The sequence below is a fragment of the Salvelinus alpinus genome, chromosome 29, assembly GCF_045679555.1.
Source record: "Salvelinus alpinus chromosome 29, SLU_Salpinus.1, whole genome shotgun sequence".
NCBI classification, from domain to species: domain Eukaryota; kingdom Metazoa; phylum Chordata; class Actinopteri; order Salmoniformes; family Salmonidae; genus Salvelinus; species Salvelinus alpinus.
In genome coordinates this window covers 21541653-21568492 of record NC_092114.1, presented here as the reverse complement: position 1 = coordinate 21568492, position 26840 = coordinate 21541653, and the positions used below count along the sequence as shown (strand labels likewise).

The window sequence follows — 26840 nt, the reverse complement described above, 5'->3', positions numbered from 1 at the left end:
CATAATAATCTCATAATGTAGGTAGCCTACCCACACTGTATCTGCGAGCGGTTGGCTAGAGCACATATACCAAGACCAGAGTGGGCACATTCTCTATATAACACAACATTTTTTGTGACAAAACCGTCAGTAGAGTTGAAAATGCAATGGAAACTCATTTTTATTCGGTACATGGGAATTTAACTTTTACTTGGTACTCATCCGGGAGCACCCTCATCAGTAAAAAAGCTGACTAGCATAGCCTAGCATAGCGCCACAAGTAAATACTAGCATCTAAATATCATGAAATCACAAGTCCAAGACACCAGATGAAAGATACACATCTTGTGAATCCAGCCATCATTTCTGATTTTTTAAATGTTTTACAGGGAAGACACAATATGTATTTCTATTAGCTAACCACGATAGCAAAAGACACAACTTTTTTTTCTCCACCATTTTTTACTGCATAGGTAGCTATCACAAATTCGACCAAATAAAGATATAAATAGTCACTAACCAAGAAACAACTTCATCAGATGACAGTCTGATAACATATTTATTGTATAGCATATGTTTTGTTCGAAAAATTTGCATATTTCAGGTATAAATCATAGTTTTACATTGCAGCCACCATCACAACTCTCACCAAAGCAACTAGAATAACTACAGAGAGCAATGTGAATTACCTAAATACTCATCATAAAACATTTATGAAAAATACACAGTGTACAGCAAATGAAAGACAAAGATCTTGTGAATCCAGCCAATATTTCAGATTTTTTAAGTGTTTTACAGCGAAAACACAATATAGCATTATATTAGCTTACTACAATAGCCAACAACACAACAGCATTGATTCAAGCCAACAGTAGCGATAACGAATAAACCAGCAAAAGATATAAAATTATTCACTAACCTTCTCAAACTTCTTCAGATGACAGTCCTATAACATCAAATTACACAATACATATATGGTTTGTTCGAAAATGTGCATATTTAGCGGCACAAATCGTGGTTATACAATATGAATAGTAGCCAAAATGCAAACAAAATGTCGGGAGAAATCTTGGGAGAGGCACCTAATCTAATCAATAACTAATCATAAACTTGACAAAAAAATACAGGTTGGACAGCAAATGAAAGATACATTAGTTCTTAATGCAACCGCTGTGTTAGATTTTTTAAATTAACGTTACTACGACATACAGCGTGCGTTAAAGCGAGACCGCACCGAAATTAATGGCGGAATAATAGTTTAACATTTTTCAACAGAACAACGAATTAACATCATAAATAGTTCTTACTATTTGATGAGCTTCCATCAGAATCTTGTGCAAGTTGTTCTTTGTCCAGAATAATCGTTGCTCGGTTGTAGATTGTCGTCTTCAACTTTGGAATTAGCAGCAAACATTAGCCATGTGGCGAAGACGTGTCCAACTCACTATAACGCAGCACAAATAAAATACCGAAAATCGCAATATACTGATATAAACTGATATAACTCGGTTTAAAATAACTACATTATGATGTTTTTAACACCTATATCGAATAAAATCAGACTCCTATAACGAGAGCTTTTCAGAATGCAATCCTGAGGTCTGTCTTGCGTCATGACGAACGTTGAAAAGACTGCACACCCGGTTCCAAGAGCTTTTGTACGGCCTCAGATCTACCTAGACACCCCATTCCAATTCTCACTGCTTACTGACATCTAGGGGAAGGCGTATGCAGTGCATGTCGACCCATAGATTACATGCAAATTAATAAACTGACCCTGGAACAGAGTGCCCGATTTCAGATTTCTCACTTCCTGACAGGAAGTTTGCTGCAAAATGAGTTCTGTTTTACTCACAGATATAATTCAAACGGTTTTAGAAACTAGAGAGTGTTTTCTATCCAATAGTAATAATAATATGCATATTGTACGAGCAAGAATTGAGTACGAGGCAGTTTATTTTGGGAACGTTTTTTTACAAAGTCAAAATGGCTCCCCCCTATTGAGAAAAGGTTTTAACCGCAAAAGTAATTTTTATGTGCATTATGTCATCACACAGCCTTTTATGTGCATTATGTCATCACACAGCCTTTTATGTGCATTATGTCATCACACAGCCTTTTATGTGCATTATGTCATCACACAGCCTTTTATGTGCATTATGTCATCACACAGCCTTTTATGTGCATTTGTTCATCACACAGCCTTTTATGTGCGACAAGTTTATTTGATGGAAACACATCTCCGGTGGGGAAATGTGCATATGGTTTTTATTCTTATTTTAGAATATTTGCATGAAAATCTTTCGCAAAGTTGGATGGAAACCTAGCTACTGTGTCTCCCTGGTCTGTCAGCTAGATCATCTATCCTTCTCTCTATCGCTGTCCTTCCACAGCTAACTGGTCCCTGTCTCTGTCGGTCTGACTCTCGCTCTCTCTTTGTCTCTGTCCCCCTGTTATAGGAGTCTCTGGGGGAAGGCAGCTCCAGCGTGCACGGTGGTCCGGGGGAGGACAGGAAGGAGAAGGTGCCCAGCCCCCACCTCAGCCAGCTTGTGGTCCTGACAGCCAGCGAGACCCTCTACGGCCTGGCCCAGAGGGTGGTCGCCACAGAGTCACTGTAAGAGAACCCTCCAGTAACTCATTCATACCTCTCTATGGTCCTTTAGAAGGCCCCTCTTTATACTTGATACCTCTGTGTACCTGTAACGGGTGGCTGACACTGAGTCACTATACTCCTGAGAGTATTCATCATGTCTTGCAACGGAAACCGTTTATCGTGCAAGAACCAAACGGGAGCGAACAGAACGAAACAGAGGGACCTCCCTGAATTTATCCAATAGAAATTCCAGTTTTCGTTTCGAAATGTTTTCCTTTTAGAGTAAATGGTTTCTGTTGGGAAACGTCTTGCAACAGAATCGGCATAATGAATACATCCCTGTTTATACCTCTGTATGGTCCTTTAGAAGTCCCTAGAGGGTGGTGGCCAGAGATACTTTAGGGTCAGGGTGACCGCTTTGCTCTTTGGAGACACTTTTATTGGATGTGATTACTAATACATTTAAAGTTGGTAACGTTAAACATGTTTGTTAGTTAATTAAAGTACGTGATTCAGTGCAGCTCTGTTGGTGAAACAGTAGGTAGTGTGCTGTCTGCCACAGAACTGTGTGTGTCCCTGCCCTCCCTTTGCCTCTCCTTCTCTCTGCAGCCATGAGATCTAAAGACGACTGCTGTGGTAAGACGAGCAGTTTTCCTGATGAGTCAATAGAGGCTGTCTCACGACTGCATCCCCCGAGGGGTATTCATTGAATTAAGTGGTATGATGCAGGAGTCTCGGGAAGCTCAACGTGTCTCTGGCTGCGTTCCGAATGGCACCCTGTTCCCCAAGGGCTCTGGTCAAAAGTAGTGCACTATATAGTGAATATGGTGCCATTTGGAACGAAACTCTCTTCCTTTTCTCTAATCTTCAGGATGCTGGCGCTGCAGGGAAACGGGCTGTTAGATCACTTTTTATTCCTAAATTGAGTTAGTGGATATTTCTCTCCCCAGTTTGCATTCTGCTGTTGTTTACAGTTCAGTACCAGTCTCAAACTTTGTCTCTCCCTTTTCTCTCGTTATCCTCTCTCTTTCCTGGTGTCTCTTTCCTGGTGTCTGTTTGCTGGTCTCTCTCTCCTGGTCTCTCTCTCCTGGTCTCCGGGTTAGAAAAAATCTAACTTCCGGGTTAGATTTTCTCAGGTTTTCGCCTGCAGAATCAGTTTTGTTATACTCACAGACAATATTTTGACAGTTTTGGAAACTTTGGAGTGTTTTCTATCCTAATCTGTAAATTATATGCATATTCTACGATCTGGACCTGAGAAATAGTCCGTTTACCTTAGGAATGTTATTTTAAAAAATGTAAAAAATCTGACCCCTAGCGTCAAGAGGTTAACAGTCTAACAATAGCCGATCCCTGACTTGGAGTGGTTTATGTGAAACTGCTTATGAATGCCCATATGCCAGCCAGGGACACCGATTCCGAGGCACCAGCCACCACACCCGCTGCCAGATGGCCCAAATAGAAAACTAGACTGAAAAAAAAGAAGTTTTGATGAAACATTATCTTTTTAAACCTTTGAGAGCAGTTAGCAGAATGGGACACCGCTTAATTAAAGGGCCAATCAACAATTGAAACAATGAAAAAGCATTCTCCCTGCCACTATTTCGGTAGAAAGCTGACGGATGGGACTGGAGAAATTGTATTCAAGGACTGACCATCCATGATATCAAAATTATAGTTTTAAACATGTTTTGAGGCTTTACATTTGTTTTTTTATGTTTACTTTGTTTACATTGGAGTAAAACAAGCTGATATTTTGGGTTCTGATGGGGAACAACAGCTGAGATCATGAGGCATTTATAAGTTATATTCTTCTAAAAATCAATGGGCACATACCATACATTTTTTCATCCAAAAATGGATGTAGCATCTGCTGATTGCCGATTTAATGGAAGTAAGAAAGGGTCCTTGGTAAGGGTGTAACGGTTCACCAAACCCACAGCTTGGTGTATTTTGTGGTTTTGGAGTCACGGTTCAGTTCAGCTTCAGTAAAGGGGGAAAATGAAATGCCAACAGTTAGCTACTGTAGTAGAAAATACAAAGTGTTGGTATTCCTGATTCCATATACACTGAGTATACAAAGCATTATGAACACCTGCTCTTTCCATGACATAGACTGACCAGGTGAATCCAGGTGAAAGCTATGATCTCTTATTAAAGTCACGGTCACCTGTTAAATCAACTCAAATCAGTGTAGATGAAAGGGAGGAGACAGGTTGAAGAAGGATTTTTAAGCCTTGAGACAATAGAGACTTGGATCGTGTATGTGTGCCGTTCAGAGGATGTATGGTAGTAGGTGCCAGGCACACCGGTTTGTGTCAAGAACTGCAACACTGCTGTTTTTTTCACGCTCAACAGTTTACCGATTGTATCAAGAATGGTCCTCCACCCAAAGGACATCCAGCCAACTTGACACAACTGTGGGAAGCATTGGAGTCAACATGGGCCGGCATCCCTGTGGAACGCTTTCCACACTTTGTAGAGTCCATGCCCCGACGAATTGAGGCTGTTTCTGTCAACGAAAGAGGGATGCTACTCAATATTAGTAAGGTGTTCCTAATGTTTTGTACACTCAGTTTGTCCATCCGTCTGTAGTAAGTGCAATTCCTTGACAAATTTGGCTTTAGCTTGCTTATATAGAGGGGTACTACCTGTTTGCTGAAATAGGTGCAAGAGAGCAAAGTTCGTAACGTGCTTCGAGCTCTTTTGCAAGGTGCTAAACCCCCCTTTTCTACTCAACTGACAAGAATGGGCGCATATCCGTGGCTATAAATATACCTGTCGCTCTTGAAATGCATTCCAGGTGACTACCTCATGAAGCTGGTTGAGAGAATGCCAAGAGTGTGCAAAGCTGTCATCAAGGCAAAGGGTGGCTACTTTGAAGAATCTCAAATACAAAATATATTTTGATTTGTTTAATACTTTTTTGGTTACTACACGATTCCATATGTGTTATTTCATAGTTTTGATGTCTTCACTATTATTCTACAATGTAGAAGATAGTAGAAATAAAGAGAAACCCTTGAATGAGTAGTTGTGTCCAAGATGTTGACTGGTACTGTATATATTTTATGTATTAATTCAGGATCACCGTGCGGACAGAACCAAGGTTCCTGTACCGAACCGTTCAGTACCAATATGTGTACCGCTACACCCGTAGTTCTTAGGGGATAAGACGTACAGCCATCTAGCCCTGTGCATAATTGCACTGAATTTTTGTTCCCCTCAGAGCAGGGTTATTGGAGCAGTGGAAGGGGCTAGGCACCACCTAACCCATCTGTCGCAGCACCCAGACATGCTCAGCATACAATACACCATTTTTAATATAGCCATTACTGGCTGTTGGAGCCTCTAAAGGGCTTCTCTACCTGTAACACCTCATTTAGCGTTTGCTTTAATGGAATAATCAATGAGGGCCGCCCCGGGGCCCTGAGCAAAGATCAAGATTATAGGTGCGAGAGATGAGGACCGGGGAAAATGCCTTTAACCATTGTCTATTTATATAAGCATAACCCAATAAATGGCAGGGCTTCTTTCGTTTGGCCCCCGCGGCTTAGCGGCATATCTCTCCCCACGGTAAACATAAGCTTTGTGTTCACGGTGGCGGCTGGTGCATAATGAAGATTTTCAGAGTCCAGAAAAACAAATGTATTTGCCAAGGCTCGTTTGTGGGGCTGTTGGTGTATTAAACGGTGGCAGGTGCCAGCTGTGTGTCTTGTGGCGTCTTGGACACTACTTGTGCTTGTTAATGTTGGATGGTTGAGTGTAATGCACTCTGTCTGTTCTTTGGTGACATTCTATTTGCTTCCCAGTCATCTACTTGACCCAACATTTGCAATTTAAGTTTAAATGTGTTTTTGTTTGTCATTGGTCAGCTAGCTGCTACTGCAACAAGCACTTGTTACTAAAGAATGTGTCCTCATTCTCATTGTCCTCACAATGTCTTTATGTAATGCGCATCTTGGAAAAGACACATTATGGACATACACGTTTAATATATTTCTGGTCTCTATCCTCAGTAATGACATTTGAATGGTTCGTGTTGCATCACCAAAAAAAGTGCAAATGCTATTCAATGGCTAAACTATTTATATTGCCATGGCCTTGCTACATGGTCAGTCATTAAAAACAAATCTCCTGTTCAGCATTTTCTGTTGCCCTTCATGAATCTGTGGTTATTGTATGACACTCCAGGGTTCTATGCTACTCTAGTTCACTGACTGACTGACTGACTGGCTGGCTGGCTGGCTGGCTGGCTGGCTGGCTCTCCTGAACTCCAACCCAGTTAGCTGAACTTATTTTCTTCAATTGTGTTTATGTAAGCAAAATGTAAACAAACTGAAAATAATGGCATCGATCACGCTGACACATTTAGAAAAACGTGCCCCGGGTTTTAGACTGGATAAGCTTTTGTTTTTGTTTCTATTGATTCTAGTTTTCCTCCCTCAAACTGTTCTGCTCAATGTTTGCTATTATATAGCAGTGTTGATGAAAACCCAGTGAATGTAAAAACTCCTGAGTTTTAGGCTTGCAGGCCTGATATGGTGTTAATTTCTACCAATAAAGAAGGTGCAGTATGACCTGGCCAAAACTACCTCTCTAGCTACGTCCCACGCCATTCCACCTCCATCTGAAGTTAGGTCTGAAACTACCTCTCTAGCTACGTCCCACGCCATTCCACCTCCATCTGAAGTTAGGTCTGAAACTACCTCTCTAGCTACGTCCCACGCCATTCCACCTCCATCTGAAGTTAGGTCTGAAACTACCTCTCTAGCTACGTCCCACGCCATTCCACCTCCATCTGAAGTTAGGACTGAAACGACCTCTCTAGCTACGTCCCACGCCATTCCACCTCCATCTGAAGTTAGGTTTGAAACTACCTCTCTAGCTACGTCCCACGCCATTCCACCTCCATCTGAAGTTAGGTCTGAAACTACCTCTCTAGCTACGTCCCACGCCATTCCACCTCCATCTGAAGTTAGGACTGAAACGACCTCTCTAGCTACGTCCCACGCCATTCCACCTCCATCTGAAGTTAGGTCTGAAACTACCTCTCTAGCTACGTCCCACGCCATTCCACCTCCATCTGAAGTTAGGACTGAAACGACCTCTCTAGCTACGTCCCACGCCATTCCACCTCCATATGAAGTTAGGTCTGAAACTACCTCTCTAGCTACGTCCCACGCCATTCCACCTCCATCTGAAGTTAGGACTGAAACGACCTCTCTAGCTACGTCCCACGCCATTCCACCTCCATATGAAGTTAGGTCTGAAACTACCTCTCTAGCTACGTCCCACGCCATTCCACCTCCTTCTGAAGTTAGGTCTGAAACTACCTCTCTAGCTACGTCCCACGCCATTCCACCTCCATCTGAAGTTAGGACTGAAACGACCTCTCTAGCTACGTCCCACGCCATTCCACCTCCATATGAAGTTAGGTCTGAAACTACCTCTCTAGCTACGTCCCACGCCATTCCACCTCCATCTGAAGTTAGGTCTGAAACTACCTCTCTAGCTACGTCCCACGCCATTCCACCTCCATCTGAAGTTAGGTCTGAAATTACCTCTCTAGCTACGTCCCACGCCATTCCACCTCCATCTGAAGTTAGGTCTGAAACGACCTCTCTAGCTACGTCCCACGCCATTCCACCTCCATCTGAAGTTAGGACTGAAACGACCTCTCTAGCTACGTCCCACGCCATTCCACCTCCATCTGAAGTTAGGTCTGAAACGACCTCTCTAGCTACGTCCCACGCCATTCCACCTCCTTCTGAAGTTAGGTCTGAAACGACCTCTCTAGCTACGTCCCACGCCATTCCACCTCCTTCTGAAGTTAGGTCTGAAACGACCTCTCTAGCTACGTCCCACGCCATTCCACCTCCATCTGAAGTTAGGTCTGAAACGACCTCTCTAGCTACGTCCCACGCCATTCCACCTCCATCTGAAGTTAGGACTGAAACGACCTCTCTAGCTACGTCCCACGCCATTCCACCTCCATCTGAAGTTAGGTCTGAAACGACCTCTCTAGCTACGTCCCACGCCATTCCACCTCCATCTGAAGTTAGGACTGAAACGACCTCTCTAGCTACGTCCCACGCCATTCCACCTCCATCTGAAGTTAGGTCTGAAACGACCTCTCTAGCTACGTCCCACGCCATTCCACCTCCTTCTGAAGTTAGGTCTGAAACGACCTCTCTAGCTACGTCCCACGCCATTCCACCTCCATCTGAAGTTAGGTCTGAAACTACCTCTCTAGCTACGTCCCACGCCATTCCACCTCCATCTGAAGTTAGGACTGAAACGACCTCTCTAGCTACGTCCCACGCCATTCCACCTCCATCTGAAGTTAGGTCTGAAACGACCTCTCTAGCTACGTCCCACGCCATTCCACCTCCTTCTGAAGTTAGGTCTGAAACGACCTCTCTAGCTACGTCCCACGCCATTCCACCTCCTTCTGAAGTTAGGTCTGAAACTACCTCTCTAGCTACGTCCCACGCCATTCCACCTCCTTCTGAAGTTAGGTCTGAAACGACCTCTCTAGCTACGTCCCACGCCATTCCACCTCCTTCTGAAGTTAGGTCTGAAACGACCTCTCTAGCTACGTCCCACGCCATTCCACCTCCATCTGAAGTTAGGTCTGAAACGACCTCTCTAGCTACGTCCCACGCCATTCCACCTCCATCTGAAGTTAGGACTGAAACGACCTCTCTAGCTACGTCCCACGCCATTCCACCTCCATCTGAAGTTAGGTCTGAAACGACCTCTCTAGCTACGTCCCACGCCATTCCACCTCCATCTGAAGTTAGGTCTGAAACGACCTCTCTAGCTACGTCCCACGCCATTCCACCTCCATCTGAAGTTAGGACTGAAACGACCTCTCTAGCTACGTCCCACGCCATTCCACCTCCTTCTGAAGTTAGGTCTGAAACGACCTCTCTAGCTACGTCCCACGCCATTCCACCTCCTTCTGAAGTTAGGTCTGAAACGACCTCTCTAGCTACGTCCCACGCCATTCCACCTCCATCTGAAGTTAGGTCTGAAACTACCTCTCTAGCTACGTCCCACGCCATTCCACCTCCATCTGAAGTTAGGACTGAAACGACCTCTCTAGCTACGTCCCACGCCATTCCACCTCCATCTGAAGTTAGGTCTGAAACTACCTCTCTAGCTACGTCCCACGCCATTCCACCTCCATCTGAAGTTAGGTCTGAAATTACCTCTCTAGCTACGTCCCACGCCATTCCACCTCCATCTGAAGTTAGGACTGAAATTACCTCTCTAGCTACGTCCCACGCCATTCCACCTCCATCTGAAGTTAGGTCTGAAATTACCTCTCTAGCTACGTCCCACGCCATTCCACCTCCATCTGAAGTTAGGTCTGAAACGACCTCTCTAGCTACGTCCCACGCCATTCCACCTCCTTCTGAAGTTAGGTCTGAAACGACCTCTCTAGCTACGTCCCACGCCATTCCACCTCCTTCTGAAGTTAGGTCTGAAACTACCTCTCTAGCTACGTCCCACGCCATTCCACCTCCTTCTGAAGTTAGGTCTGAAACGACCTCTCTAGCTACGTCCCACGCCATTCCACCTCCTTCTGAAGTTAGGTCTGAAACGACCTCTCTAGCTACGTCCCACGCCATTCCACCTCCATCTGAAGTTAGGACTGAAACGACCTCTCTAGCTACGTCCCACGCCATTCCACCTCCATCTGAAGTTAGGTCTGAAACGACCTCTCTAGCTACGTCCCACGCCATTCCACCTCCATCTGAAGTTAGGACTGAAACGACCTCTCTAGCTACGTCCCACGCCATTCCACCTCCTTCTGAAGTTAGGTCTGAAACGACCTCTCTAGCTACGTCCCACGCCATTCCACCTCCATCTGAAGTTAGGTCTGAAACTACCTCTCTAGCTACGTCCCACGCCATTCCACCTCCATCTGAAGTTAGGACTGAAACGACCTCTCTAGCTACGTCCCACGCCATTCCACCTCCATCTGAAGTTAGGTCTGAAACGACCTCTCTAGCTACGTCCCACGCCATTCCACCTCCTTCTGAAGTTAGGTCTGAAACGACCTCTCTAGCTACGTCCCACGCCATTCCACCTCCTTCTGAAGTTAGGTCTGAAACTACCTCTCTAGCTACGTCCCACGCCATTCCACCTCCATCTGAAGTTAGGTCTGAAATTACCTCTCTAGCTACGTCCCACGCCATTCCACCTCCATCTGAAGTTAGGACTGAAATTACCTCTCTAGCTACGTCCCACGCCATTCCACCTCCATCTGAAGTTAGGTCTGAAATTACCTCTCTAGCTACGTCCCACGCCATTCCACCTCCATCTGAAGTTAGGACTGAAATTACCTCTCTAGCTACGTCCCACGCCATTCCACCTCCATCTGAAGTTAGGTCTGAAATTACCTCTCTAGCTACGTCCCACGCCATTCCACCTCCATCTGAAGTTAGGTCTGAAATTACCTCTCTAGCTACGTCCCACGCCATTCCACCTCCATCTGAAGTTAGGTCTGAAATTACCTCGGTAACAAGCACAGAGGGATCAAGAGAAGTTTCTAAAGCTCAGGGGAGAGAGGTGGATAATGGCAAACTTTCTGTAATATCCCAATACATCCAGCCAAAGCCCCTGCTTCCCTGTCCCCTCCTACCCCTTTCCATACTCCTTTAACCCTGCCTCCATCTCGGATCCACCTAGCTAAAAGCCTGTACTGATTTTACTCTGTCTCTCTCCAGGGTGTTTCTGGCCGAGCAGTTTGAGTTCTTGCAGTCTCACCTAGACACCATGATGCCTACAGCCAAGAAGCCGTTCCTCCAGCAGTTCTACTCACAGGTCAGTCAGTCCACAACTCGATGGATGTATCTGAAATGGCATCTTATTCCCTGTAAAGTTCACTGGGCCGTTGCACAGACCGAATAGCATCCGCTTGAACTGGTACGAACCCATGAGGGCGTTCGTCTTCCATCTCTGTGAGATGTACCGAGGTGCATTCTATAGGGAATAGGATGCCATTCACACACAGCCTATATGGACTTCTGCCCTTTTCCTTACTATGCGGAGGGCAATCTTTTTCTTTGCCCATTTCTCTCTCTGATCACTCAGGATCATTCTGCAAAATCAGTTGTCTTGTTAGTTTGTGGTCCTGATATCCTCTGGCACACATGGCCTTATCAGTGAGGGTGTAAATGGCTGTTGACCACACATGGCCTTATCAGTGAGGGTGTAAATGGCTGTTGACCACACATGGCCTTATCAGTGAGGGTGTAAATGGCTGTTGACCACACATGGCCTTATCAGTGAGGGTGTAAATGGCTGTTGACCACACATGGCCTTATCAGTGAGGGTGTAAATGGCTGTTGACCACACATGGCCTTATCAGTGAGGGTGTAAATGGCTGTTGACCACACATGGCCTTATCAGTGAGGGTGTAAATGGCTGTTGACCACACATGGCCTTATCAGTGAGGGTGTAAATGGCTGTTGACCACACATGGCCTTATCAGTGAGGGTGTAAATGGCTGTTGACCACACATGGCCTTATCAGTGAGGGTGTAAATGGCTGTTGACCACGCATGGCCTTGTCAGTGAGGGTGTAAATGGCTGTTGACCACGCATGGCCTTGTCAGTGAGGGTGTAAATGGCTGTTGACCACACATGGCCTTATCAGTGAGGGTGTAAATGGCCTTCGGTGTCAGCTTGTTTTTTCAATGTGTGTACCATTACAAAGTCGTGAAGGTTTCACATTTTCTAAAGAACCTCAAAATGAATATCTGTCTTTGTTTATTCCATTGTCCTTGTCATTCTCTTATAGACTGTCTCCACGGCCAGTGAGCTACGTAAACCCATATACTGGGTGGTGGCGGCCAAGGCTTTAGACTACGAACAGATGCTGCTGCTGATGGCTGGAGTTAAGTGGGACATTAGGGAGATAATGTCACAGCACAACGTGTACGTGGACGTCCTGTTGAAGGTAATGTGGCATGTGTGACTTCTGACTGTGTTTTGAATATGTGTGGGTGTAATGAATGAAATGGTCAAGGACATTGTTAGCCTGCAGGTAAGTAGGTATGTGTGTGGGAGGGTCTGTGTATTCCTGTAATTGATTATTTTGTAAGGTTATGTCCGTTAATCATGTCATTGCTGTAATAGTATAGTGATGGATCATGGTTCATGGCTGATTTTTCTCTGTATATATTTTCTGTAATAGCCCTAAGGAGCTATAAACTCTACATATAGAATGCTGGAACATAGTGGTGGTGCCACACAGTCATGTCCAATCAGTCTATGTGGAGACCTGACAAAGAGGCCTGTCTCTGTACCATGACAGATAAATATCATTATTTCTGTAACATTTATTTATTTATATATATATATATATATACAGTGGGGAGAACAAGTATTTGATACACTGCCGATTTTGCAGGTTTTCCTACTTACAAAGCATGTAGAGGTCTGTAATTTTTATCATAGGTACACTTCAACTGTGAGAGACGGAATCTAAAACAAAAATCCAGAAAATCACATTGTATGATTTTTAAGTAATTCATTTGCATTTTATTGCATGACATAAGTATTTGATCACCTACCAACCAGTAAGAATTCCAGCTCTCACAGACCTGTTAGTTTTTCTTTAAGAAGCCCTCCTGTTCTCCACTCATTACCTGTATTAACTGCACCTGTTTGAACTCGTTACCTGTATAAAAGACACCTGTCTACACACTCAATCAAACAGACTCCAACCTCTCCACAATGGCCAAGACCAGAGAGCTGTGTAAGGACATCAGGGATAAAATTGTAGACCTGCACAAGGCTGGGATGTGCTACAGGACAATAGAAAAACAGCTTGGTGAGAAGGCAACAACTGTTGGCGCAATTATTAGAAAATAGAAGAAAATAGAAGAAGTTCAAGATGATGGTCAATCACCCTCGGTCTGGGGCTCCATGCAAGATCTCACCTCGTGGGGCATCAATGATCATGAGGAAGGTGAGGGATCAGCCCAGAACTACACGGCAGGACCTGGTCAATGACCTGAAGAGAGCTGGGACCACAGTCTCAAAGAAAACCATTAGTAACACACTACGACGTCATGGATTAAAATCCTGCAGCGCACGCAAGGTCGCCCTGCTCAAGCCACCGCATGTCCAGGCCCGTCTGAAGTTTGCCAATGACCATCTGGATGATCCAGAGGAGGAATGGGAGAAGGTCATGTGGTCTGATGAGACAAAAATAGAGCTTTTTGGTCTAAACTCCACTCGCCGTGTTTGGAGGAAGAAGAAGGATGAGTACAACCCCAAGAACACCATCCCAACCGTGAAGCATGGAGGTGGAAACATCATTCTTTGGGGATGCTTTTCTGCAAAGGGGACAGGACGACTGCACCGTATTGAGGGGAGGATGGATGGGGCCATGTATTGCGAGATCTTAGCCAACAACCTCCTTCCCTCAGTAAGAGCATTGATGATGGGTCGTGGCTGGGTCTTCCAGCATGACAACGACCCGAAACACACAGCCAGGGCAACTAAGGAGTGGCTCCGTAAGAAGTATCTCAAGGTCCTGGAGTGGCCTAGCCAGTCTCCAGACCTGAACCCAATAGAAAATCTTTGGAGGGAGCTGAAAGTCCGTATTGCCCAGCGACAGCCCCGAAACCTGAAGGATCTGGAGAAGGTCTGTATGGAGGAGTGGGCCAAAATCCCTGCTGCAGTGTGTGCAAACCTGGTCAAGAACTACAGGAAACGTATGATCTCTGTAATTGCAAACAAAGGATTCTGTACCAAATATTAAGTTCTGCTTTTCTGATGTATCAAATACTTATGTCATGCAATAAAATGCTAATTAATTACTTAAAAATCATACAATGTGATTTTCGGGATTTTTGTTTTAGATTCCGTCTCTCACAGTTGAAGTGTACCTATGATAAAAATTACAGACCTCTACATGCTTTTTAAGTAGGAAAATCTGCAAAATCGGCAGTGTATCAAATACTTGTTCTCCCCACTGTATATATATATATATATATATATATATATATATATATATATATATATATATACACTGCTCAAAAAAATAAAGGGAACACTTAAACAACACAATGTAACTCCAAGTCAATCACACTTCTGTGAAATCAAACTGTCCACTTAGGAAGCAACACTGATTGACAATAAATTTCACATGCTGTTGTGCAAATGGAATAGACAAAAGGTGGAAATTATAGGCAATTAGCAAGACACCCCCAATAAAGGAGTGATTCTGCAGGTGGTGACCACAGACCACTTCTCAGTTCCTATGCTTCCTGGCTGATGTTTTGGTCACTTTTGAATGCTGGCGGTGCTTTCACTCTAGTGGTAGCATGAGACGGAGTCTACAACCCACACAAGTGGCTCAGGTAGTGCAGCTCATCCAGGATGGCACATCAATGCGAGCTGTGGCAAGAAGGTTTGCTGTGTCTGTCAGCGTAGTGTCCAGAGCATGGAGCCGCTACCAGGAGACAGGCCAGTACATCAGGAGACGTGGAGGAGGCCGTAGGAGGGCAACAACCCAGCAGCAGGACCGCTACCTCCGCCTTTGTGCAAGGAGGAGCACTGCCAGAGCCCTGCAAAATGACCTCCAGCAGGCCACAAATGTGCATGAAAAATGACTTGTGTCAAGCACAAAGTAGATATCCTAACCGACTTGCCAAAACTATAGTTTGTTAACAAGAAATGTGTTGAGTGGTTGAAAAACAAGTTTTAATGACTCCAACCTAAGTGTATGTAACCTTCTGACTTCAACTGTTGCAAGCAGTATACGGGCAGGTTGCCCAGTTGGACAGCTGTATATCTGTACCAGAGTATTTCATATTTAGGGATGTTCTCCTGGGTCCCACAGTAGAGTACACATATAGTACCTCATGGGAAATCAGCTTGTCACTAAACGACCCGCACAGCTCTCTCTCTCCTTCTCCCTGTGAACATTTTAAATACACTGCAGGAAGAAAAATACCCAAAATACTTTAGGAGTGTGTTTGATTAATCACTAACCTTTGATGATCTTCATCAGATGACACTCATAGGACTTCATGTTACACAATACATGTATGTTTTGTTCGAGAAAGTTCATATTTATATCCAAAAATCTCAGTTTGCATTGGCGTGTTATGCTCAGTAATGTTTTGCCTCCAAAACATCCGGTGATTTTGCAGAGAGTCACATCAATTTACAGAAATACTCATAATAAACATTGATAAAAGTATTATACATGGAACTTCAGAAAAACCTCTCCGTAATGCAACCACTGTGTCAGATTTCAAAAAAACTTTATGGAAAAAGCACACCATGCTATAATCTGAGTACAGCGCTCAGAGCCCAAACAAGCTATAAAGATACCCGCCATGTTGTGGAGTCAACAGATGTCAGAATAGCATTATAAATATTCACTTACCTTTGATGATCTTCATCAGAATGCACTCCCAGGAATCCCAGTTCCACAATAAATGTTTGATTTGTTCCATAAAGTCCATCCTTTATGTCCAAATACCTCCTTTTTGTATGCGCGTTCAGTACACAATCCAAACTCACTACGCGCGGGCAAGTCCATGCAAAAGTTCAGACGAAAAGTCATATTACAGTTCGTAGAAACATGTCAAACGAAGTATAGAATCAATCTTTAAGATGTTTTTAACAAATCTTCAATAATGTTCCAACCGGAGAATTCCTTTGTCTGTGGAAATGCGATGGAACGCAGGTCTAACTCTCACGTGAACGCGCGTGGTCAGCTCATGGCACTCTGCCAGACCCCTGACTCAGAGCCCTCATTCCCCCCTCCTTCACAGTAGAAGCATCAAACAAGGTTCTAAAGACTGTTGACATCTAGTGGAAGCCTTAGGAAGTGCAATATGACCAATATCCCACTGTATATTCGATAGGCGATGAGTTGAAAAACTACAAACCTCAGATTTCCCACTTCCTGGTTGGATTTTGTCTCAGGTTTTTGCCTGCCATATGAGTTCTGTTATACTCACAGACATCATTCGAACAGTTTTAGAAACTTCAGAGTGTTTTCTATCCAAATCTACTAATAATTTGCATATATTAGCAACTGGGCCTGAGCAGCAGGCAGTTTACTCTGGGCACCTTATTCATCCAAGCTACTCAATACTGCCCCCTGCCATAAGAAGTTAAGGAAAGGTGAGCCTCTTCATCCCTTACTGTATCTATCTTCAGGCTTAAAGGTTTCTCTCAAATGAGTATCAAATGAGTATTCATGCATTACGCTTATCCCATCATGCAATTTGCATGGGGACGCGTGCCATTGCGTGGCGTGATTAGCATGGAGCCCGAGCATACGGAGAGAAAGGGATCTAGTGTTGAGGAACAGATGGGTGTTTTACAGTTTTTATATTTGCGAGCCGGAAGCCAAGAAAATCCCTCAAATATGCATGAGCATGTCTGCCTGAGCAGCCATAGCTTTAAATCCTGAACCGTTCCGAGCAAACCACCTCACCGGGAGTTTTCACTCAGGCTTTCTGGATCCGTGGGTCGGCTGGCTGGAAGACGGCTCTATGGAAGCATTATTAAGCCGCTCTAAGCCAATCTCATTTTGTTTAAGCCAAATAGTGAGCCGAAAAGTGTCTGCTTCACTGGCTTGATTTAAATGTGTTCGCCATATCAAGGATCGCAGTAGACCTGAGAGTAATAAAAAAGGTGTGTGTGACATATATTTCAACAAGATATTAGGTAGGAAAGCGCTACTATTTTTATTTCAAGAGAATAAGTGTCAGGTTCAAACGTCTGCTGGTCATCCAATCTATTTCTGAGATAGACGTCGTTCAGTATGGGTTATGATTGACAGGTTATTGATACAGGGTTGTATTGTATAGGAGATGATGTTGTATCGTGTAAAATGTTGTGTTCATGAGTTTCTGTTGAATATTAGCGTCCAAAATTGGCTTATATTTGCATTCGATTGGCAATTGTTGCACAGGCACTGACATTGTCTCGTTTACCAACCAGGTTATTCAAATGTGATGGCACAACATTTTTGTTTGAGAAGACATTCATTCATTACTTTCAAGCAGTCAACATAATGAGGGAGAAAACATATTTTTAGGTTTATGACATGTCATTTTATTTATTCTTGGGAATTATGCCACTCAGATGCAATACCTTAGTGTGCACAACCTCTCTCCTGTGCTCTGCATTTTGCTGTGTTTGGTTTAGGTGCACAGCGAATCAGTCACCCAAATTGAGAAGGCATCTGGCACGGTGAAGTGAATGAGGAAAATGTTTTGAAAGATTGCTGGCCTTTTTCTGACTTCCTGGTCTGTACGTTTGACTCGACAACAAACAAGGTGTAAGAACACTGTGATGTATGTAGGTTTTGGCGTGTGGAGAACATCAGAGCGATCCATCTTTGTCTAAAAAACATCTTGTCTCTTTTTGGGGTGAAATGAAAGAAAAGAGGAAAGGGCCTGACCAGCTGAATCAACAAGTCCTGAATGTCTCCGCTGCTCATGTTGGAATGGAGCGTGGCCGACAGCCATCTTGTATGGCAAGAGTTGCTGGGACATCTGTGGGGCAGGGGGAGAATGTGAGGGCTGAAAGGTTACATGGATGTCTGCTCTGCTGTGTTAATGTCGACCAACGTTATTCACCAGCTCTGCAGTAGAATCTGTTGAGCTGGTCCTTAGCTCATCCACACACAAAAGACATTTCAGCCACACCCATTGCTGACAGGTGTATAAAATCGAGCACACAGCCATGCAATCTCCATAGACAAACATTGGCAGTAGAATGGCCTTACTGAAGAGCTCAGTGACTTTCAGCATGGCACCGTCATAGGATGCCACCTTTCCAACAAGTCAGTTCAAATTTTTGCCTTCTAGAGCTGCCCTGGTCAAGTGCTGTTATTGTGAAGTGGAAACGTCTAGGGGCAACAACGGCTCAGCTGTGAAGTGGTAGGCCACACAAGCTCACAGAACGAGAGTGCTGAAGTGCGTAGTGCGTAAGAATCGTCTGTCCTCGGTTGCAACACTCACTTCCGAGTTCCAAAACTGCCTCTGGAAAAACAACGTCAGCACAAGAACTGTTCGTTGGGAGCTTCATGAAATGGGTTTCCATGGCCGAGCAGCCACACATAAGCCTAAGTTCACCAGGCGCAATGCCAAGCGTCGGCTGGAGTGATGTAAAGCTCGCCGGCATTGGACTCTGGAGCAGTGGAAACGTGCTCTCTGGAGTGATGAATCACGCTTCAACATCTGGCAGTCGGACGGACGATTCTGGGTTTGGTGGATGACAGGAGAATGCTACCTGCCTGAAAGCATAGTGCCAACTGTAAAGTTTGGTGGAGGAGGAATAATGGTCTGAGGCTTTTTTTCATGGTTTGGGCTAGGCCCCTTAGTTCCAGTGAAGCGAAATCTTATCACTACAGCATAGTGATAAGCATTCTAGACGATTCTGTGCTTCCAACTTTGTTGCAACAGTTTGGGGAAGGCCCTTTCCTGTTTCAGCATGACAATGCCCCCGTGCACAAAGTGAGGTCCATACAGAAATTGCTTGTTGAGACAGGTGTGGAAGAACTTGATTGGCCTGCAGAGTCCTGACCTCAACCCCATCGATCACCTTTGGGATGAATTAGAACGCTGACTGCGAGCCAGGCCTAATCGCACAACATCAGTGCCCACCCTCACTAATGCTCTTGTGGCTGAATGGAAGCAAGTCCCAGCAGCAATGTTCCAACATCTAGTGGAAAGCCTTCCCAAAAGAGTGGAGGCTGTTATAGCACCAAAGGGGAGACCAACTCAATATTAATTCTCAGGATTTTGGAATGAGATGTCGTGTACCTCTGCTAAAACAATTTTTATAGCTAACATGACCCTTTGGGGATTTTGAGAAGTCTTGAAACCTCCAATAATTTCTTTGTAAAATATGTATGGCTGGATTAAAAACATGACTAAAAAAACTAACCAATGTTATGTTATTTTGTTCCTCAGGAGTTTGAAGAGTTTAACAAGAGGCTGGGTGATGTGTCCAGACACGTCCGGGTCCCTCTGCCTGTGTCTAATGTCCTGTGGGAACACTGCATCCGTCTGGCCAACAGGACTCTGGTGGAAGGGTAAATTGTTTACTTGCATATGCAAAATACTTCGACGGATTTTGTAGTTAAAAATATGAATGTTTCTGCAGATATCATTGGAGAGGTGAGTAGGCTTCAGAAGATAGAGAAACAACTCCTACCTGCTTACTTTGAATTACAAAATACTTTTATTGGTTTCTATACGTTTTTCAGCAGATATATTTCAGCATTCATTGAGGGGCTGAGTGGTGCCTTATCGTTCATTGAGGGGCTGAGTGGTGCCTTATCGTTCATTGAGGGGCTGAGTGGTGCCTTATCGTTCATTGAGGGGCTGAGTGGTGCCTTATCGTTCATTGAGGGGCTGAGTGGTGCCTTATCGTTCATTGAGGGGCTGAGTGGTGCCTTATCGTTCATTGAGGGGCTGAGTGGTGCCTTATCGTTCATTGAGGGGCTGAGTGGTGCCTTGTCGTTCATTGAGGGGCTGAGTGGTGCCTTGTCGTTCATTGAGGGGCTGAGTGGTGCCTTATCGTTCATTGAGAGGCTGAGTGGTGCCTTATCGTTCATTGAGGGGCTGAGTGGTGCCTTATCGTTCATTGAGGGGCTGAGTGGTGCCTTATCGTTCATTGAGAGGCTGAGTGGTGCCTTATCGTTCATTGAGGGGCTGAGTGGTGCCTTATCGTTCATTGAGAGGCTGAGTGGTGCCTTATCGTTCATTGAGGGGCTGAGTGGTGCCTTATCGTTCATTGAGGGGCTGAGTGGTGCCTTATCGTTCATATTATTCCAGTAAAATTGTCAGTATGGCCCTCTGTATCCATATATAGTTTATGTGATAGTGTATTTTAAAAGTAAGAATTTTATTATACTTTTTTATTTTATTGTAATGTTTTTATGAGCAGCAAAAAGCTGCTGACTAGTTGTAATGCCAGCAAATATCTTATGATAAGCACGGCAGGAAAAAGAAAATGTGTGAACACAAACCTATTGCTCATTCAATGATGGTTTATAGTGATAGTTCATCACTCAGGGATATGCTAAATGCACCTGTGGATTTACTGCCGGTGGATTGGAGAGGTGTGGAAATTTTAGCTGCCTCGTTCATCTCTTATTTTGACGTCTTTTGCCTTTTTGTTTGATGGTCCTGTTCTCTCCTCTTGGGGTATACTCGTAAATATGAGCCCTGTTCGCGTGTCATATGCCAAATACCTCAGGTGAGTTATTAAATATGGCCGGCTTGGAGCCCCTGTCCTCTCCCGCAGTAAGGCACGACCACGAGCTGCTTCAAGCCTGACCTCTTTTCTTTACTTCCCCTCCTCTTTTTCTTCTCTGTCTTTGAACATCCTCTTGTTGGAACATCTGCTTGTCATAAATAAACACAAATCTAAACGTTAGAGTGCCGCAAAGAAACACGCAGATTGCCTACTAGATAAGCTAGGAACGCTGAAGTCTCCAGTGCTTTTCTCCAGCTTTCTCTCATTCTCCTGAGACAACTCTTCTTCAGTCCTGTCATCCCTTCCATATGGTAGCAACTAGCTAACTCTTTGTGCCTCCTTCTCCCCAACACTCCTTCCCAGGACTGTTATATGTTCTGTTATAGAGACCCCACAGGGAACGTGTCTGACACAAGGCTGGCCTGAGTCCCCTCTAAACACTTGACACATTCTAAATGGCTCCCATAACAACTATCTCTCTTGCTAGTCAGTCAAAGGTTTGGGGCCTGAAAGGGACTCATGCATTTTTCCTCAAATCAGCACTTGTACCCTCTTTCTCTGTCCAATGCATTATTTATGGTGTGTGTGCGTGCGTGACCATGCGTGTGTGCAAGCATGTGTGAAGTAGGAGTACTGGTAGGCAGGGTTTTATACGGCCAGGTGAGACATCCTCTTTAGGCCAGAGAGACATGGCATTAATGGGGGCGATGTGGGGAAATAAAATGCTTTCATATAACGCCTCTGACCATCTTGTGATGAAGTGGGAAAAAGACGAGGGACAAGCACAACATCTCTGAGAGTGTTACATAGTGGGGGGCTAGTAGGGAACTGGGTAGTGTGTTTTTTGCATCCAGGTTGATTGTGCTGAGCTGGACTGTAAGGCCAATTCTGATCTTTTTGACAGTAACTAAAGACCAATTAGTGGGGGGAAAAGATTAGAATTGGGCTGCATGTGTAAACACAGCCTACGTTTGGAAGTTTAGAGTTGAGAAGGTTAGGGTTAGTTAGGGTTTGATGTTCTAAATCCAGGATTAGGGTTAGTTAGGGTTTGATGTTCTAAATCCAGGGTTAGGGTTAGTTAGGGTTTGATGTTCTAAATCCAGGATTAGGGTTAGTTAGGGTTTGATGTTCTAAATCCAGGATTAGGGTTAGTTAGGGTTTGATGTTCTAAATCCAGGATTAGGGTTAGTTAGGGTTTGATGTTCTAAATCCAGGATTAGGGTTAGTTAGGGTTTGATGTTCTAAATCCAGGGTTAGGGTTAGTTAGGGTTTGATGTTCTAAATCCAGGGTTAGGGTTAGTTAGGGTTTGATGTTCTAAATCCAGGGTTAGGGTTAGTTAGGGTTTGATGTTCTAAATCCAGGATTAGGGTTAGTTAGGGTTTGATGTTCTAAATCTAGGGTTAGTTAGGGTTTGATGTTCTAAATCCAGGGTTAGGGTTAGTTAGGGTTTGATGTTCTAAATCCAGGGTTAGGATTAGTTAGGGTTTGATGTTCTAAATCCAGGGTTAGGGTTAGTTAGGGTTTGATGTTATAAATCCAGGGTTAGGATTAGTTAGGGTTTGATGTTCTAAATCCAGGGTTAGGGTTAGTTAGGGTTTGATGTTCTAAATCCAGGGTTAGGGTTAGTTAGGGTTTGATGTTCTAAATCCAGGGTTAGGGTTAGTTAGGGTTTGATGTTCTAAATCCAGGGTTAGGGTTAGTTAGGGTTTGATGTTCTAAATCCAGGGTTAGGATTAGTTAGGGTTTGATGTTCTAAATCCAGGGTTAGGGTTAGTTAGGGTTTGATGTTCTAAATCCAGGGTTAGGGTTTTGAAAAGGAATCACAGTACAGGAAAGCCAGGGTTAGGGTAAAGATGGGAAAAGATGCCCAATGGTGTACAACTAACATGTAATGAACTGTACAGGGTCCTCTTCATTCTCTGCTTGACACTTCATGTTAGACATGGCCTGTGTATCAGTATTTGACCTGTGTAGCTCCTTCACACATCATCATAGACATGGCCTGTGTATCAGTATTTGACCTGTGTAGCTCCTTCACACTTCATCATAGACATGGCCTGTGTATCAGTATTTGACCTGTGTAGCTCCTTCACACTTCATCATAGACATGGCCTGTGTATCAGTATTTGACCTGTGTAGCTCCTTCACACATCATCATAGACATGGCCTGTGTATCAGTATTTGACCTGTGTAGCTCCTTCACACATCATCATAGACATGGCCTGTGTATCAGTATTTGACCTGTGTAGCTCCTTCACACATCATCATAGACATGGCCTGTGTATCAGTATTTGACCTGTGGAGCTCCTTCACAAGTGTCTGCCTCTCAGCTCTCAGTCTTTCCCTCTCAGCTGCCATCCCAGACTGGGTTTAGTCTCTGGGATTCCCCTCCCTGTTTATCCCCAAGTTCCTGAATGACTGTGTCTGCATCCCAAATGGCACCATATTCCTTTAGTAGTGCACTACTTTGGGCCCTGGTCAAAAGCAGTGCAGTATAATGGGAATAGGGTGCCATTTTGGGAGGCAGCCTGAGAGTCACGCTACTGTGTGTTCCGCTACACACACATCCACTCTCAAATCCAGACCCCCACACACTGCGAAGATAACGTTGGAAAGGTATATGAATATAAAAATGTTATTTGTTGACCTTTTTCTGGACTAAAACTGAGAACCCTTGAACTGTCTGGGACAAAAGATGCTTTGAGGAAAACTGTCTGAGCAGAATTAAAATTGAACCCTTAAGGCTTATTTGCTCTCTGTCGATGTCAGATTTTCTGTTTGACATTTTTGTTCTTCGTTCATGTGCCTTGGGCACTAAGAATACAAATCCCATGTTTTTAGATCGTTGCTCTGGATTCTGAACTTCTGTCAACAAAAACGAAACAAATTCTGAACTACTGTCTGGCAGAAATAATACAAAAGTCAACAAAGTCAACTTGTCTCCTGTTCTGTCCTGTAGCTATGGTAACGTGAAGAAGTGCAGTAACGAAGGGCGGGCCCTGATGCAGCTGGACTTCCAGCAGTTCCTGATGAAGCTTGAGAAGCTGACGGACATGAGGCCCATCCCTGACAAGGACTTTGTGGAGACCTACATCAAGGCCTACTACCTGACTGAGAATGACATGGAGCAGTTCATTAAGAACCACAGGGTGAGGAACAGTATAATGATCATTATTCACTCAGTCTGTTCAATGTGCTAATGGGATTTCTACTGGGATAGCTCATCCTGTTTACCAGCAATGTGTAGCACAAATCTCATGATGTGCTTGCCTATGGCATCACTGGTATCCAAAACGTGTGCAGTGAAAACTTAATAGTTAACCACAGTTAAATTAGCCAGTTGTTACAATAGGCAGACACTTTCTCCTCAGTCATGTGAAGCAAGCTGTGAGGTAAAACGAAATGCTGTCTGGGACTAAATGCTGTCTGAGAATAAATGCTGTCTGTCCATAATGTGTGTCCGTCTGTCTGTCCCACCAGGAGTACTCCATGAAGCAGCTGGCCAACCTGGTAAACGTGTGTCTGGGCTCTCACATCAACAAGAAGGCCCGGCAGAAACTCCTGGCGGCTATCGACGACATCGACAGACCAAAGAGATAGACAAACAGACGTGGTTATTGTATTTAAGGTGGCTCCTAAACCTGAGGCTGTTTTAGAATGCCCTAGGGTTGTGCAATCCCAGTAACTTTCTCCAAATACCCAGGGGTTTCAGAAATCCTCTTTGGACGATTGCCGATATAACTTTATTAGTCCTGATTTTCGGAATCTTCCTAATGGATTTCTGGAAAACCTGGGAATTTTTCAAACGTTACTAGAATTTTGCAACCCTAGAATGCTCATATACCTACCAGGAACAGAAAAGAAGCAATGAAAAAATAACTTCTGCTAACAAATACACTCATACAGGAATGTTAGTTATTTGACACTTAGTCAGAACATATATGCTACTCTTGTGTATGTCCCTCATTTTGATGTCCCATATGCTTACAGTTCCGCTGGGTTTTCTAGGTTTCCACGGAGATACTCCGTTTTCCTGTTCATCGTGAATACAGTATACATGTATATGAGGAAGGAATCTTGTTTTTACGATAAACGACTTGAAATGCTGAATGATACTCCATGACGTGTGAATCGACTGGCAGACAGTTATCTTTTTCTCCTACTGTATGTCTATAGCATAATGTAGTTCTTTCTGCCCGTCGGCCCTGGGGAAAAACTGAATCATTTAATATTTTCTTTTTGACTTGTATGACTATTAAGCGACTGAAATAGCGCTGAGTTGAGAAAACGTTCCATTTTCCATTGAAATCCAGGAAAAGTTCATTTTTCCTGGTATCACATGTATGCAGAAACACAGTTTGTGAAAAAGCATGGGATGTTTGATGAAATACTTTCCTTTAGGGTTACGCCTATGGAGACATCCAGTCTCTAGTGCCCTTCAAGTATCCATTAATGAGGATGACGGCACTATGTTTGTTCTGTTGTTCCAGTAGTGTAGGGTGAACGCACCACAGACGCTGATCTAGGGTCAGTTTTGCATTTCCACCACTAATGGTAAAGGTTCGGATTGGGGGGAGGGGAAGCTGATCCTAGAGCTGTACCTAAGGGAACCTCAGAGCTTGTTCGTCCAGGACTATAACTACCTGTACTTTGTTACGTCCATAAATGATTTATCCTGATCTAATGTTGATTCTGAACATATTGAATGGTTAGTTATAGATGATGCACTAGGTCTAACGTGGGTTTAGATGATATCTTGCACGTTCTGCAATCGTTTCTTTCCAAGTCATATATGTAAAAGGGTTTTTATTGTCCAAACAAACAACGTCCATCATTGTCACTGCATCTGTAAAAATATACGTTTTTGATATCGCAACTGATTCCATTATGTTTTCATGCATAACTATCCCAAAATAATGCTGTAAATGTAATGTGTAAAATGTCGTTTTTATTTATTGTCAATTTGGATTCAGGACGATTTCTATATGATAAGTACTATAAGTGTTCTATCATCCGTTTGCTGGCGGTACCCTGTATCTTGTTGTCAACTGTAAAAGAATATTTAAAAAGACACAATTAGACTACATATTATTCAACTCCAGTGGCACTATTGTGAAAATAAATCGTTAAATGTTGGCGCTGTAGACTAAAGTAAGATGATTATACAGTAACACAATAAACACACTAACATTTAAACCCAGCCTTGCTCACTCTGTCTGACTTCTCCTTGTGCTGCAGACGGATGGATGGATGGATAGACGGATGGATGGATAGACGGATGGATGGATAGACGGATGGATGGATGGATGGATAGACGGATGGATGGATGGATGGATGGATAAACGGATGGATGGATGGATGGACGGACGGATAGATGGATGGACGATAGATGGATGGATGGATGGATGGATGGACGGATGGATGGACGGATGGATGGACGGATGGATGGACGGATGGATGGATGGATGGATACAGTGCTGTGAAAATAAGTATTTGCCCCCTTTCTGAGTTGATCTGTTTTTGCATATTTTTGACCCTGAATGTTATCAGATCTTAAACCTAATATTAGATAAAGGAAATCTGAGTGAACAACTAACCCATAAAATATATACGTATTTTATTTATTTAATAAACCACGTTATGCAACACCCAATTCCCCTGTGTGAAAAAGTAATTGCCCCCTTACACTCAATAGCTGGTTTTGCCACCTTTAGCTGCAATGACCATTGGGCTCCTGAGTGGCGCAGCAGTCTAAGGCACTGCATCTCAGTGCTAGACACACCCTGGTTCGAATCCAGGCTATATCACAACAGGCTGTGATTGGGAGTCCCATAGGGCAGTGCACAATTGGCCCAGCGTTGTCCAGGTTTGCCCGGTGTAGGCCGTCATTGTAAAAAAGAATTTGTTCTGAACTGACTTGCCTAGTTAAATAAAGGTTTAAAAAAATATATCAAAATGACTGTAACCCTAAGCTTCCTGTAGTTGTTGGTCAGTATCTCACATC

The 26840-nt window shown here is 43.9% G+C and overlaps 1 protein-coding gene across 3 annotated transcripts in view; it reads left to right on the top strand.

The window, feature by feature from the left end:
* Nucleotides 1–26036, top strand: part of vps50 (VPS50 EARP/GARPII complex subunit) — a 240066-nt gene extending 214030 nt beyond the window's left edge. For all 3 annotated transcript variants that reach the window (XM_071375172.1, XM_071375173.1, XM_071375171.1), the window contains 6 exons: nucleotides 2439–2593; nucleotides 11314–11410; nucleotides 12389–12547; nucleotides 19545–19666; nucleotides 23796–23985; nucleotides 24317–26036. In XM_071375172.1, the coding sequence (XP_071231273.1) occupies nucleotides 2439–2593; nucleotides 11314–11410; nucleotides 12389–12547; nucleotides 19545–19666; nucleotides 23796–23985; nucleotides 24317–24436 (843 nt within the window). In that variant the 3' untranslated portion in view covers nucleotides 24437–26036. The remainder of the gene's footprint in view (nucleotides 1–2438; nucleotides 2594–11313; nucleotides 11411–12388; nucleotides 12548–19544; nucleotides 19667–23795; nucleotides 23986–24316) is intronic.
* Nucleotides 26037–26840: the final 804 nt, after the last annotated feature.